Source organism: Platichthys flesus, chromosome 12 (assembly GCF_949316205.1).
Source record: "Platichthys flesus chromosome 12, fPlaFle2.1, whole genome shotgun sequence".
NCBI lineage: Eukaryota > Metazoa > Chordata > Actinopteri > Pleuronectiformes > Pleuronectidae > Platichthys > Platichthys flesus.
This window is the reverse complement of record NC_084956.1, coordinates 2,608,029-2,623,239: the sequence shown is the minus strand read 5'-3', so window position 1 is coordinate 2,623,239 and position 15,211 is coordinate 2,608,029. Positions and strand designations below refer to the sequence as shown.

The 15,211-nt window shown below is 42.0% G+C and overlaps 1 protein-coding gene across 1 annotated transcript in view; it reads right to left on the bottom strand.

The window, feature by feature from the left end:
• Positions 1-527: 527 nt before the first annotated feature.
• Positions 528-15,211, bottom strand: part of plcb1 (phospholipase C beta 1) — a 21,112-nt gene continuing 6,428 nt past the window's right edge. Inside the window, exons 7-32 of the mRNA XM_062400948.1 lie at positions 14,958-15,033; positions 13,866-13,966; positions 12,695-12,858; positions 12,108-12,254; positions 11,699-11,856; positions 11,525-11,607; positions 11,354-11,438; positions 10,942-11,107; positions 9,455-9,510; positions 8,299-8,395; positions 7,933-8,017; positions 7,569-7,693; positions 7,313-7,467; positions 6,902-7,069; positions 6,717-6,816; positions 5,828-5,932; positions 5,607-5,719; positions 5,321-5,471; positions 5,152-5,205; positions 4,677-4,854; positions 4,430-4,556; positions 4,124-4,200; positions 3,618-3,707; positions 3,432-3,489; positions 2,705-2,791; positions 528-2,462 (exon numbers count right to left, since the gene is read on the bottom strand). Of these exons, the coding sequence (XP_062256932.1) occupies positions 2,310-2,462; positions 2,705-2,791; positions 3,432-3,489; positions 3,618-3,707; positions 4,124-4,200; positions 4,430-4,556; positions 4,677-4,854; positions 5,152-5,205; positions 5,321-5,471; positions 5,607-5,719; positions 5,828-5,932; positions 6,717-6,816; positions 6,902-7,069; positions 7,313-7,467; positions 7,569-7,693; positions 7,933-8,017; positions 8,299-8,395; positions 9,455-9,510; positions 10,942-11,107; positions 11,354-11,438; positions 11,525-11,607; positions 11,699-11,856; positions 12,108-12,254; positions 12,695-12,858; positions 13,866-13,966; positions 14,958-15,033 (2,959 nt within the window). The 3' untranslated portion in view covers positions 528-2,309. The remainder of the gene's footprint in view (positions 2,463-2,704; positions 2,792-3,431; positions 3,490-3,617; positions 3,708-4,123; positions 4,201-4,429; positions 4,557-4,676; positions 4,855-5,151; positions 5,206-5,320; positions 5,472-5,606; positions 5,720-5,827; positions 5,933-6,716; positions 6,817-6,901; positions 7,070-7,312; positions 7,468-7,568; positions 7,694-7,932; positions 8,018-8,298; positions 8,396-9,454; positions 9,511-10,941; positions 11,108-11,353; positions 11,439-11,524; positions 11,608-11,698; positions 11,857-12,107; positions 12,255-12,694; positions 12,859-13,865; positions 13,967-14,957; positions 15,034-15,211) is intronic.

The following is a 15,211-nucleotide window of genomic DNA, read 5'->3' as shown; positions in this document are numbered from 1 at the left end:
AGACTCCTCCTCGTCTCCTTCTGCCTCACATCTTCCCACACTGAGCTCTAAAGACGTGGATCTCACAGAAACATCAACTGATAAAGTTTGATTCTTAGGTCAAATAGTTTTAATAGTCGTTCAGCATTCAGCAAAACCAAGAAACAGTTGAACAAATTGTGGAGAAATCCAAGACAATAAAAGCATGCTCAGTTTAATCACTGAAGCTGGGGTGCGTTCAACAAGAGGTCTGCTAAACGGGTAATTTATAGAATGATGAGGTTCTTTAACATTAATATTAATAGTTTTACAGCTGAGTCATTGTGTTGTGGTGTAAGTTAACGTTTTAAACGAGGTCAGGTCCAGATAAATGAGGTTCTCTGAAAAAAAGATTGTTGAACGCAGCTCCAGCTTCAGGTGTTTTAGTCCAGAGGAAAAACAAAAACATGTAAAAAGTTCCAACAGGTAATTTTCTGGCAGATCACTGTACAAAGAGCAACGAGCTCCATTCAATCCATTTGAAAGTTTCTTACAAAAAAGCCGACTCATTTCATTCTGAAACAGTTTTATAAATGATGCCTAGTGATCATCCATATAACAATAAATAAACAAACATCCACCGGAGAGATAATTATGTGTAGAAACACCTTTCACATCAAAATGAATAAATCATGCAGAGGCTGCTTCACATCGAACACGAGAACCAAGAGTTCGAGGGAACGTTTGGGATGTTGCTGCTACTGGTTGGAAAACAAATTAAAAATTGATTAATATGGACAAAAAAAAAATTTATTCATGAAAACTGTGCAAATCCTCAAATTTGTCCTAAACATAGTGGAAGTAAAAGTCTGACGATGCATAAATCCATAAAAGTCTAACTGGCATGCTATGATACATATATATATATATATATATAATTTCAATAACTTAACAGAATCTGCCACTGAGATCATTGTTCTTATCAAATCTCATAAATAAATAAATAAATAAATAAAGTGCATAATCAAACTAGCGAGGACATAATAATTGATTCTGGGGATATTTGACCAGAAATCTTGAAAAATTGATCTTGTAAAATCGTTTCCTCGCTCCATCGTACTCGCGTAATTATTGTGAATATGACTCATTATGTGGATGAATAGTCAAACCCAAGAAAAAAAAATTAAAATACAGAAAAAATAATTACAGGGCTGGATAATGTCGTTTGGAAATAATACATGACATTAGATTTATTGAGCGTAAAACCATAAAAATAAAATCAACAAATACATATAAAAAATCTCCTTTGAAAAACACTGTATGTGTGTATAGTGGAGTGTTGTTATCATAAAATGTGCATAATTTCGAATTTCTTGTACAATTAACAGTATAAAGTATCCATATTATTTACGTGCAACAATATTTGAAATTGAACCTTATCTTCTCAGTTTTGAACGGACGAGCAGCGTGTGCTCCTCCCCCACTGCCGCTGCCGAGGTGCCGTTGAGCAAAACCATGGCTCCATCAGACTGTGGTTGTACCAGGCGGCTTCCAAATATGAAATAATGTGTGAGAACATTGGCAGTAATGCTAAGTAAATAAATAATAACAACAATAGAATACAGCCGTGCTATTGGTTTAGACGATTGTAGAACAAGTTGCCACGATGACCAAGTCTTAATAGTGACTAATAATAAAAAATAAAACGTGTAGTTTGGATATGTAGCGATTACTTAACATGTTTTTATATGTAAACAAAAAAAAGAGGGAGACAGGAAGGATGTTTGCTCACTGATCCTCGAATGTAGATAGATAGATAGAAAGATAGATGAGGAGATAGATAGATAGATAGATAGATAGATAGATAGATAGATAGATAGATAGATAGATAGATAGATAGATAGATAGATAGATAGATAGATAGAAAGATAGATGGAGAGATAGATAGATAGATAGATAGATAGATAGATAGATAGATAGATAGATAGATAGATAGATAGATAGAAAGATAGATGGAGAGATAGATAGATAGATAGATAGATAGATAGATAGATAGATAGATAGATAGATAGATAGATAGATAGATAGATAGATAGATAGATAGATAGATAGATAGATAGATATGGTTGTCATGCAGTACAAACCATTGGATTTCAGGTGTCTATCAAAATATGACTAGATGGATTCTGATGAGAAGCAGACAGAGTGCATGCAAGGAAGGAGATAAAATAACGGGTTAGGGTTCTTCCATGAAAAAGAAGTGTAACAGTCTTTTTCATCTAGATTTCTCCTCTTCTGTTTCCTCCCTCCCTTCCTCCCGGCTGTCATCCACTCCTCATGCCCCCTCCTCTTCAGTCTTCCTCTGACAGGGCCTCGTGAGGGGTCGACGGCCGGGACTTGCTGTGACCTCTGACCTCCGTCTTCCTGTCCTGCAGGAAGTCTCGAATCTCTCCCGGCAAACGCTGGAACTTCTCCTGGAACTCGGCCTCCACGTTGCCCTGCAGCTGGAGAGAGAGACGAGAGGACGGTGGACTCTTATTCTCCCTCCGGTGGTAAAGGAGGGAGAATAAGAGAGGCTCCAGTTTGGCTGCCAGGGGGCGTTGCATCATTCCAGCGCTCTGACGTCTGATGCTGAGCTGTGTGGGCGTGGAGCCACAAGCAGCAGCAGCAGCTCAGAGCCGTGTGCAGAAGACGTTTCTTGCTGTGTAATGGATTTAAAGTGTGAACTATTCAATGTGTGTTTTACCTTTGGCTTCAGGTCTTGAATCTCCTGCAGCAGCTCGTTGTGTTGCTCCACCAGCTGATCGTGACGCTTGGTCTGAGTCTCCTCCAGCTGGAGACAGAAGAGGAGGACAGAAAACCATCAGGACCACTGCTGAACGGATTGTACATTTTTGAGAATAAAGTAAAAATGTCAAGAATAAATGTGAAATTTCAGGATTATAGTTGAAATATATAGAATACAAATGTTTGCAAATATGACTTATAGACTTTTCTCTTGAGATTTTGACTTTATTTAGAAAATACAATAAATATTCTTTCCTCTGGAAATTGTCTCTCATTTTATTCTTGAAAATGCAAAGTAATATCTCGACTTTGACTTGACCCTCGACATTTTGACTTATTACTTGGCATTTCGACTTTAGCCATTTTCCTTCAATGTCAAATTTATTCTCGGGACATTTTTGACTTTAGCAAAAATTCCAAATTGTTTCTTTCTCTGATTTAGTTGGATTCACATTTCTGCTTAACTCTCACCTTACAAAAAATAACCGTCCTCTCATTTCTCCCGTTTGCCTCGAGACTCTAATTCTCCTCCGTACATGAAGCATTTTATCATTGTGGAGAGACACAGCTACAGGGAGATGGGGTTATATCCATACAATCTTAATTTGGCCTCTTTGGGTTTCAGTGTATAGAATAAAAAGCCCATAAAGAATTAGTTTAACCAGGATCCATCCCCCTCCACTCACCCGCTTAATGTTCTGGACGACTTCATTGACGTAGGACTTATTGATCTCCATCTTCTCCCTGGGAAAACAGACAGAAGAGTTCAGCTCCGTTAACATTCGACTGAATCTGATTAAAGCAGCTGCATGAAGTAGATTCTGGAGTTGAGGAGGAAGGTAGATGAATATCTGTGTGTTTATGGATCGTACTCCTCAGCCAGATGTTTCTCTTTGGTCTTCGCCTGGTTGATCTTCTCTGTTCTCCTTCGATCCATCTGTCGCTTCAGCTCCTTTTTCTCCCTGAAGCAGCAGGAGAAACGTTAGAGCTCAAGAAGGAGGAGAACAACCGGTCATCAAATTCTCCTTCAATATAAAGTTGCCGGAACCGAACATTATAGAAAAGATTAATTCAAGTTGTGTGTATTTGTTTGTAGGTTTGTTTTCCTTTTCCGTTTTCATATTTATAATAAACTGTGAAATATCAAATCTTGATTACATTTCTTTGTCATAAGGGTTTTATAACAACATCTTATTCTAAACACTGAAATCATCTGAAATGTTTGTTGTACACTGATCATATTTTACTTCATGTAAACTCTTAATCTTGACTCTTAAGTCAAGTTAAAAGTACAGTATTGTTTGGGATTCAACTTTGAATTACTATGCAGCAGAAGTAGAAAGTGATATTTTTGTGGTTCCTCAGACGTTTGTCTTACTTGTCACAGATGTCTTTGAGCTTCTTCATCTGGCCGTTGTGACTCTCCTCGGCCAAACTGCTGAGTCGCTCCGTCAGCTGGAGGAAACACAAACAAGAAAAACCATGTTACCACAAAATACTAAAATATTCTTTCAAAAGAGAGCAGGGATCTGACTGTAATCAAAAGTTTAGAAGAGAGTTTATTAGCCCTTGTTCTTGTCTGTTAACAGGTTAAGTTATTTGTTATAATCTGTTGATTGGTGATTAGGGAGGAGCAGATGAGCTGTGTGTGGGGGGGGGGGGGGGGGTCACACGGCCGCTTTACCGTTTTGATGTGTTCTCTCTGCAGGTACTTCTGACTGTAGTACTGCTCCTGCCTCAGAGCCAGAAGCTGCTGCTGCTGCTCGTCTCTCAGCTGCTGCAGGCGCTCGTCCTTCTCGCTGTCCGAACCCCTGATGAAAACAGAAACACACAATGACACACACGGGAAACGTACACATCTCCTCCTGAACGGAAATCACACAATGACGCCGCATGTGTCCTGTGAGTTTCACAGTGACTCGGCGACCCACCGGCTCTTGCTGCACTGTCGGGCGGTCTTCTTGTACTTGTTGCTGAACTCTCGCAGCAGCTCGGAGGTTTTCTTCTGGTGTCTCCTCACCAGCTCCTTCAGCTCTTTGAACTGACGTCTCTGCTCCTTCTGATAAACCTTGGACTGCTGCAGACCGTCCACGCTGCACACTGGGACGTCTGGAACCACCAGTGTGCAAACAGAATATTAATACACAGTCTTTTTAGAATTACTTTAAACTCTGGCGTCTGCCACTGGAGTTGTTTTTGCTACTTCTGTAACTGAGAGGTTTATTAATTTTGTTTATTCTTACATTATTAAGTTTTAGGTTGTTGAACGCCCACCTGGCAATAAATGCATTTCTGATTCTGATGATTTTAAAACATCATTTAAAACAGTGTTCAATAAATTTGGAATAACTGATCGATTAACTTCATATAAGTATATTAATAAAAAGCATAATGCTAACTGCTGACCTATCAAAACACTGGAAACCAGGTCTTCACTCTTGGCTGCTGGTTTTGCTGCATCTGAAATACAGAGAAGAATAAAACAAAAGTCAAAAACTTTCAGACCAAACTTCAATATTCTATGAATTGACTCAATGAACATGTGAGAGTCCGTGTATGAACAGGCGGACGCTACCTGAAGGAGCTGCTTGCTGATTGGCTGCCGAGGCTTTGGGCGTCATGGCAGCGGGGGGGTGTCCAGCAGGACCAGAGGCGGGGCTGAGTCCATTCTCCAGTGGAGCTGATTTCAAGTCGTTTTTCCGCTCGGCGCCGGCGTCAGCTTCGTCCTGATGAACGAGACCAGCATGAATTATAGATCTGACTTTAGTGACATCTAGTGGTGAAGTGTCATGTTGCAGCTGAATACTGCTAGAACCAGTAGAACCAGTAGAAACAGCAGAACCAGTAGAACCAGTAGTGACCTCTGTCTGTGTGTCCTCCTCCTCGTCCTCCAGCGTCAGAGCCGCCAGCTGCTTGGACCTCTGCTCCAGGAGGTTGACGTATCGGATGGGGTTGGAAAGAGCCTCGATCACATCTGGACAAGAAATATGAAGAAACACACAAATACAAAATTACTTCCACAATCCAGAAATAAAGCCAAAATATCCCGGAGAGTTTTTTTTTCTTGGACCAACGTTCGTACCTGCGAAGGTGTCTGGGACGTAGTCTTTGACTTCGATGTAGACGAACACAGCCGGTAGGATCAGAGGCTGGTTCTTCTCGTTCCTCAAGCCGATGTAACGATAACCTGAAAGAAACACGAACACAGTCGGACGTGAACTTCGTTTGAATCACTCAGGGTCGGCAGTGACCTTCAGGAAAATGACCAGAGAGGAGGAGGAGGAGGCGGCTCACAGCAAACATCTCTCAAGCACCTCATGTAATTGCGAGAGGCTGAAGTAGAAATTACCAGTTCTTCCATTTCAAAGTGCTGAATGACATTCTAGAAAGCAGCGGCGTGTCTGAGCCAGCTGTTTGAAATGGGTTTCTCACATCGGCGGGAGACAGGAGGCGTCTCCCGGGAGGTGAGCGAGAGAAGACGGTGATTCACTGAATAATGTGACGGGTTCATCAGTCGACGCAGGAGAAGAATCACGAACATGTTCATCTCTCAAGTTCTGGGATTAAAGTGATAATGAGGAAAGAATTAATCAATTGTTCCTCTCTGTTCTTCTTTTTGACGTCATGATTTGATGGTTTGTCTCAGTGGGAAAGTTTGAATAGTTTCTAGGGAAATAAATGAAAATGTTTCCTCTCACGTTGTGAAAGAAAGTGGAAGAATTAAATCCTGGATCTGTCCCCTGATCTGGATCCAGACTCAAATTTAACGAGTTCCTCCCTGACCTGATTTAAATCCTTTTTTGTAATCTTGCTTTAAAACCAATAAACCAACCAATAAACAAATGAACGGAGGTGAAAAGAACTTTCTTCCTCACTTTTCTATGAGTTGCTATTATTTACTTTTTGAAAGTGACTATAGAAATAGGGTTTATTTTTAATATTCAAATTTAAAACACTTAAAAGTAAAGTACCTGGTCTAATCGCCGAAGCTGGAATAATCCGATGACCGATAAACTTTCCTCCTTCTTCAAAAGCAGCGATTCTCAGGGAGGCCAGAGTGGGAAGAATCACCTGTGAGCGAGTGGAGGTCAGAGAGAGGTTAAGAGACAGATCAGATTCATGTTTCCACTCGTTTCCTCTCGTGTCTCCGTGTCACCTTCTTGAAGACGATCGGCTCCTCGTCCCACACCGGGTTGATGGCGTTGTTGTTCTGGGAGGTTTTGGTCTTCAGCGCCTTCCTCCTGGTGTCGGCGGGAAGTCCGAACATGTCCACCTCCACGTACACCCCCACCCGCCGCTCCGTCAGGAACTGGCCTGAGATCACCTGCAGGACAAGCAGAGACGTGGACAAAGACAAAATTCAAATACACATTTACTAACAACAGTTTTTAGACTGTTTACATATAAATTGTTTCTAAATGTTATATTTCCTCCTCTCTATATTGTGTGTTGACTGATTTATAACTTTTTAAAATGATGTTTTCAGGCATATTCACCCACAGTGGAGCTAACTCTGGATTATCTCATATTAACGTGCAGGGCTCTCAGGGCTCTGCGGCTCTTGTACCTTCACGGAGAGCGTGTTGGCCACGATGCCGTCCACCGTGTTTTCTGTGAACGGGTCGAAGTGTTTGTCCGGTCGTCTCATGAACTCCGGCTTCAGTCTGTAGCCGCTGCGCCCGTTGTACTCAAACATGAAGAGGTTCAGCTGCGTGGACAAATCTGGAAGAGAAAGCTCGTGAATATTAGAGATACTGAATCTCTGTTCATTCAATATCCAGGACGTTTAAATGACTTTGTATTAAAAGCACATTGTGTTTTACCGATGGTTTGGTAGTTGAGCGCCACCAGCTGACACCCAGCGTTCCAGAAGAGCTGAGGCATAAAGTTTGACGAGTCCACTCTGGTTCCTTTGGGGTAAATGCGACTGAGCTGGGTCTTATTATATCTGGTTAGTGCAAAGTTGAGGACATTTGGTTTGAGTTGGTCACTGATCACAAGAACATTCATTTGATTTCAGGCGAACATGTGTTTATTTGTGTGTAGATGTGTTATGCTGCTTCACACTCGAGGGGTTTTCAAAGATAAAGATGAATTCAACATTCCGACAGGAAGTTGCTTAGTGACCGAGAAAAACATCAGAAGACGGAGAAGAGGAGAAAGTGTGGAGGCAGTTGCCAAGGATACTCCACAAACTCCACTGGTGACTTGGTGAGATGCTCCAAAGCTTTGGTCTCCACAAAGGACGACATGTGGTAACAGCGGGCTGCCTCTGCACACACACACACACACACACACACACACAGACACACACATTTATGAGCAATTATTTCCGTTACGACATGACTCCTGCTCGAGACATTCATTTCTCCCGTTTGGATAATTTCCTCATTTTCAAAAGTTTTTCTCATCATCTTTTTCAGCTCTATCGTTAAAACTCTTCATTGTTATCCTGAAGATGAAATGTGGAGGCCTGCGCAGATGAAGCTGAGGCCGGACATGACAATGAGGGATGTGCTGTTATTACAACAACAACCTGTTTGCTTCTCTTACTCTTGGATGCTTCGAAGGAGTTGAACTTGGTCGGCTGGACGTAGTTTACCAGAGTGGACATCTCCTCCGTAGCCACCGCCTCGCGCTCGGCCGAGCCCTGAAACAGACGACGGCAGGAATGAGGTGTGAGATCATGGATTCCATCGTGGTCAGACGTGTCACGGAGTCACGGACGCATCGTTTCCACATGGAAATGAACCGGGTGAAGGTTTGAGTCAGATTCACCAGACGAACATGTTTCATTGTCTTGGGCCTGAAATCCAACAAATTGAAGCCAAGACTTTTCAGCACAAACATGAAATAGTAAAAACAGATGAGTACACAGCAGCCCAGTTCCAACAAGACACACACACACACACACACACACACACACACACACACACACACACACACACACCTTTGAACACAAACACGCTCTAACCTACTCTCACATCAGAGGATCCTGTTGAGTTTCTTGCTTTCCTTGTTATAATCATATTTATTAGTTATGATCATTCATTCTCTTCTGTCTGACTATCAGCAGGTTTCCTCAAATACGTGTCTATCGATGTCCGTTACATGTTGGGGTTCGGGTCTGGCCCAAGAAGTGACCCATTAACTTTTGGTGCAGATCCAGGATCTTATTTCTTTCACTTTCTTTCAACATTGTGAGATAATTTTCCTCAGAATAATTTGTGCAAATCAGGCACGTTTAGACACCTGATGCATTTTGATTGGATTGAATGTTAAGTGTGAGTTGTCTGTTCAAAATCTGTTTGTGTTTCCTTGTTCTTCTTCATGTGCATTGACACACTTTCACTAACTGGTTGGGTTTTAGATGTTTCTTCTCCTCCAACCCTCCCACTGTGTTTATATATTGTAGAGATGAACATGATAAAGACCCAGTGACTCTGTGAAGCTGTGGTCATGATGAAAAAGACAACAAGAAGGACAGTTCACATTAATAACAAACAACAACAATGACAACACTGCAGAGGAAACAGCAACAATAAAACTCATGTGACAACAACGAGAACATTCGGAGCAAATAACAAGATCGACGATGGCTTGAAGAACAAACAATGAAAGTAAACGTCAAACACAAACGTCAACAAATGGCGACGAGCGGTGAGAGTGCGGCCACAGCCCCTCGTCTCCGTGTGATGTCACCACTGACCTTTTTACCCTCATCATCCTCGTCATCATCGTCTTCCTCACTCTCAGCCTCCATCTCTGTTAAAATCAAAGTTACACACGTCTTCATCCTGCTCGACTCTTCATCGCCTCATCTGATTCCAGGCAAAACATCAGAGACCAGAAAAAAAGAAAACACTCGGAGAAGAGTCAATGAGCCTCAGTCACCAAATATCTCAAAGAAATTAAAATAAACTAAACTAGATTTCTGCAAATAAAACACTTTGGTAAATTCAAATGCAAGTAAAACCTTCTTTTATTTTAATTTACTTCAAGAAGTGTGTTCTGGAAACGTGTGTGAAACTGTCGACCAGTGAAATCTAAATGTGAGTCTGTATCACACGAGACAGACTCACATTTGTGCAGCAAGTTGTTATTCAGCGAACAGAAACCTGTGGTTTTTGTAAACAAGCCACTGCTTAGGTGATCATTCAGCCCACTCAGGAATCCACAGTGTGTGTGTGTGTGAGTGTGTGTGTGTGAGTGTGTGTGTGTGTGTGTGTGCGTGTGCACGTCAGAGCAGCTGCCAGTCTGAGCTTTGTGTTGCAAGGCCAGGCTCTGAGTCCCAGACCTGTTTTCTCTGGATTTGCACGTCAGGCATGTCAATAAGGATTCTCTGATTTCCCTCTGCACTGCCGTGTAATTGCTGCTCTTAGCTGTCCTCCTCTTCTGGGATGTCCTGCTCATTACTGACACGTCCCTGATGAGGGGCGGACGACGGAAGAGCAAAATCCAGAGTGAGCAGATCTGACACCGTGGCCGAGGTCAGGATGCACACACACACACACACACACACACACACACACACACACACACACACACACACACACACACACACACACACACACACACACACACACACATTCAGACTAGGTGGACGGAGGAGACGGAAATCAGAAGATGAGAAGTGAGGCTCCCAGAAACCTCCCTGGTGCGTAACAAGAAACGACTCCTGGGCGGTGAAGCAAGTTTATGGGAGCATGAACTTGTTCGTGGACATTCTTCAGAAATTCTATTAGAATTATGTGAATTCCAAAAATATATAAAAAGTAATTTTGTGTGACGTTTTAAAACTAATTTACTAAATGCCTCTGACTCTTAAGAGGACAGATTCAGGGGGATTCTTATTTCATTTAAACATCACTTTTCCTCAAACTGTCGGTTGCTGCAGCTCCTTGTTTCCTTTGGTTCCTGTTTATATCAAATAATCTCAACTTCCTGTGTCTCTATAATCTGTCGTCCTCATCGAGCACACGTGTCAACACTTTGAAGAACTCGGTCTTTCTGTCTCTGGAGGCAGAACGTTCTCCTGCAGCCATGTGGAGCCTCGTCGGAGCCAGACAGAATTATTTATTGTCTGATCTGTGTTTTGGTGCAAAGTGTCACAGCTGAACACATTTCACATGGATTTCTAGACTGAAGAAAGAAAAAGACGAAGACGTCCTCTTTGTCTCTGTCTTTGTGTCTTACCTCCCGTGTTGTTGCTAGGAGACGCAGGCTCGATGCTCTGATTGGCCGGCTGGTCCGTCAGTCTCTTGGTGTCCGTGTTGTTGGGTGGTTTGTGCGATTTCTTGTTTTTGATGAGAATTTTCCCCATGAGCTCCTGAGGACTGGGCAGAGGGAGGCCAGACTCCAGCTGCACATGCACACACACAGACACACACACACACACACACACACACACACACACACACACACACACACACACAGAATGGACATTGCAGCATTTGGTACATTAGTTTTATTCGACCAGTTACACGCAGGTTGAAATTGTCCTGCAGATATAGCAATGTTTCATATTTTTACATGTATATACACATCTGTATATGTGTGTGTCTGTGTGTGTGTGTGTGTGTTTGTGTGTGTGTGTGTGTGTCCTCACAGGGTATTTGTCCAGAGGGTCGATCAACAGCGCGTCTCCGAAGATGGAGCGACAGTACTCGGCCATCTTGGCCTGCTGCTTCAAACTGACAGACGGACACACAGTCAGTTCAACATCTCCTCTCGGATCACACTGATGAATGAGGCGATGCTTAAAGACAGAGATGCTCACGAGTCGACGTGGTTCTCAAAGGACAGGATGACGGGGAAGGGAGACGTCTTGAAGGCACACTCTGCGATGGCTTCAATCACCTCCTGGAGAGTCAGGGACAAAACCCCCTTTAAGACCAGTGAAGGACAAGGTGACCCTCAGTGGAGATCAGAACCTGGTGAGGTCTGTGTTCACCTTGAACGGGATCTCTGAGGTCATGGTGAACCCGTGTGTGATGACCGGCTCCTCCTCAGCGGTGCGTCCCTTCCACACGTCCAGCTCCACGCAGCGGCAGCCGGCCAGGAGGACCTGCCTGTACATCTCCACCGAGGAGCTGCCCGCCAGCTGGCCAGCTGACACGCACAGACACACAACAATAATGTGTTCACAGGCTGAAATACCCACAGCTTGTCTGCTCTGACAGGGAATGTATTTGTGTTGAAGAAAACAAACAACACTGAAGCTGCATGAACACAACACAACGTTAACCTCACTTTCTAGGACGTCTAGTTTTACTGTGGATTCATGTTCAGTTCTTCTTCTGTGTGTTTCCTCAGACTCAGGGAGTTGTGCTATTGTTGTGGTGTGTGTACTGTGTGCGTACCTGTCAGGTATGTGTTGTGTGATGAGTTGATGAAGTAGTGCGACAGGGGGAAGCTCATGTCTTCAGACTGATCCAGCTTCTCTGGTGGAATGACTCCGTTGTCATCGCAGGACAGATAACTGGAGAAGGCCTGCAGAGAAATCACACCTGTGCAACACAGACACACAAAACATCACACAGAGACAAACGTTTTTATGATTCCTTAACTTCCCTTTGGACTTTTAATTAATATCATGACTGTTTTTAAACATTAAAAGGAGAAAATACAAATAATTATTTCATGTTCTTCACACAAACAATACACAATACTGTGTTTATATTGGGGAGAATACATAGATCATCGAACATATTTTATGTAAAATTACAGTTTTTAACCAGCTACCAATGATTATAACATAAAATTATTATTATTATTATCTTTGTAACTACTTGACCATGATTTTCTCCGGAAGCTTCTGGATTCTAAACAGATTTCCTTCTGTCAGGATCCAAAACAGAAGTGATGACCTTGAATTCTTATTCCAGCTGAACGTGTTAAATAGCATTAGTGTGTGTGTGTGTGTGTGTCTGTGTGTGTCTGTGGCCACCTTGTTTCAGCTGAGCCTGGTCCTGTTGGTACCTCTCCATCACAGTGTGTGTCTGCGCAGGACGCAGCGGGGGGTAGAGGATCTCGTTCAGCCTCGGGTCTCTTTGCTTGTTGTTGATGAAGTCTGTCATCTGATCGACTGACAGGCTGCCGTCATCCCCCCCCCTGCAGGAGGTCGGGGTCAGAGGTCAGGGTCAGAGGGAGGATCAACAACACTCACATCGAAACGCTCAAGGGATTTATTAAAGCATCACTATGTGACTTTGACTGAGCTACAGCGCCCCCTGCAGGCACACGTGGGGGTTAATCTGTCCACTACCGTACGCTGAATATTACCCATGATCCTCTGCTTCCTGACCCAGAAGAAACAAATTCACCAAACTCTGTTAAGAACTCTTCACATTTTAAGGTTTACATATCAGCAATTAGTTATTTTTTTCATCCTGGAAAGTCCGACCAGTAGAAGTTAGTACCATTAAGTGTTTCTTTTAAATGCACTGGTATCGCTGCTGGAAGGGAAAAATGGTTTCAGAACATGTTTGGTGAGAAGTGGGAATTAAATCGTGTAGCTTGAAGTCAAATAACATAAAACTGCTGTTTTCCACATGAAAATAAAAAACATCAATCAATTTATTTAATTAGCAAAAAACTCAGTTTTTCAAATTAAAGCTCAAACAATTAATAATTTAGTCGACAGTCGATTCATCAAGTTCAGTCAAACAACCGTCGTCTTTTAAGAAAATGTTTTCGAGACAGAAATGATGAAGTAGAATACGACAAATTAATCTGTTGGAACGTGTGATAGCGATTTGTCTCTTTTGTCTGAATAATGAATTAAACAATAAAGCGTTAATTAATCAACAAATTCACTTTTAATTTGTTAACCATAACAGAGTCAAGACTTTGATAAACACTTTAACGCACTGACAGCTTTTCCCTTTAATCCTCCGCTGTGCACAAGTGGGACAGCAATGAATCACTCTTCTTCATCGATCTTCTTCATCACTCTTCACATATCAAAGAAAGTGTCCTGAAGCAAATAACAACACACTTAAGAAGAAAAACTAACTGTGCCCAGCAGCTTCTCTAACAAGAAAACGTCTTTGAGTTCATGGGACGTTCAGCGTGTGAAGCTGTGAAGCAGGTGAAGGACTTTTCATAAAAACACTCACTGCAGTTTGAAGATGTTGGCGAGTTCAGGACGAGGACACAAACTGTCCAGAAAACTCCTGTAGACCTCAAAAGTGAAGTCCTCCAGTTTGATGCTTTCCCCCTGTCCAATACAAATAAAGACATATGTATCAATGAAGACTTTGAAAGGATTTATTGATTCCCTCGATCACAATTAATGAAAATATTGTGAATTTGATGATATATTGTCTAAAGGAAGTAATTCATCTCTCCCAACTAAGAGGCAGTGATGGTTTCTAGATGAAAACACCTGGATAAACATCTGCAAGAGACATTTTATTTTCAAAGGAAGAAGAAGGAAATATCCAGTTAATTCAAAATTTCTTGTTTTACTGTTTTCCAACTTTATTCTTGAAAATTAAGGCTGTCTCATAATTGAATGACTTTATTCTCTATATTTGAATGTTTTTTCCCCTTTACGTGGCTTTAATTCTCAGTTAAGGTATTTCTAGAGGTCGTTTCATTCCTCTGGGGACCAAATATATAAAGTTTTGCCTCTTGAAAGATTCAATTTTGAAAAAACAGAATTACGAAGATGAAATTGAAGTGTTTGGTTCGTGTGCCTGAATAAAAAAAAAGAAAACTGTTAACAACTGAAGCTGCCAGTGTCAGAGACGTCCTCTGAACTCGAAGCTTCCAGTATCTCCTCTTTTATCCTCCTCCTCCCACTTGCTGTTAAAAACTAAAAAAAGTTTAAAACTAAAAAATATCCTCATTTGAAATTAAACTTTCTTTGCTCACAGGAATATTCGATGCAAGATTCAAATCTTTGCATTTCTGCTTTCAACTGGTTGCTTAAAAAAAATTGATGACCCAGATATTGGAGCTTGTTTCACCCCTCGTTGCGCTGTGACTCATTCTGAACAAAAAAATAAAACGCACACACCAGATAATAGCTTGACTGGCAAATAGAAAATTAAGGAGATAAGAAGGATAAAGTTGAAAAAGACTGTGAGTGTGTCGTATATGAGTTTATCCAGAGGGAAGGTTTTCAAAGCATGGATCCGTTTCATATTCTGACGTGTGTGTGTGAACTCTTTACTGCTGCTGCTGAGAGAACAACGTGTGTTTACCCGTCCGCAGGGCAGTCGGCAGTTCTCCAAGGCGTTCTCCACTTTCTTTCTGTCTGATGAAAACAGTCGCACGATGCTGCAACAGACGACGACAACACAACGTTACAGCTCATCCTGAGCCACAATCACCAGCCAACACAAAACCCACGTTGTCATGCCTCTGCTGCAGAGACCAGGTGGACGAGGGAATTAGGTTTTCATGAGCTGATTCGATCTGATTGGGTGAAGATCAAAGGTTCAAGGTTGTGGTGACC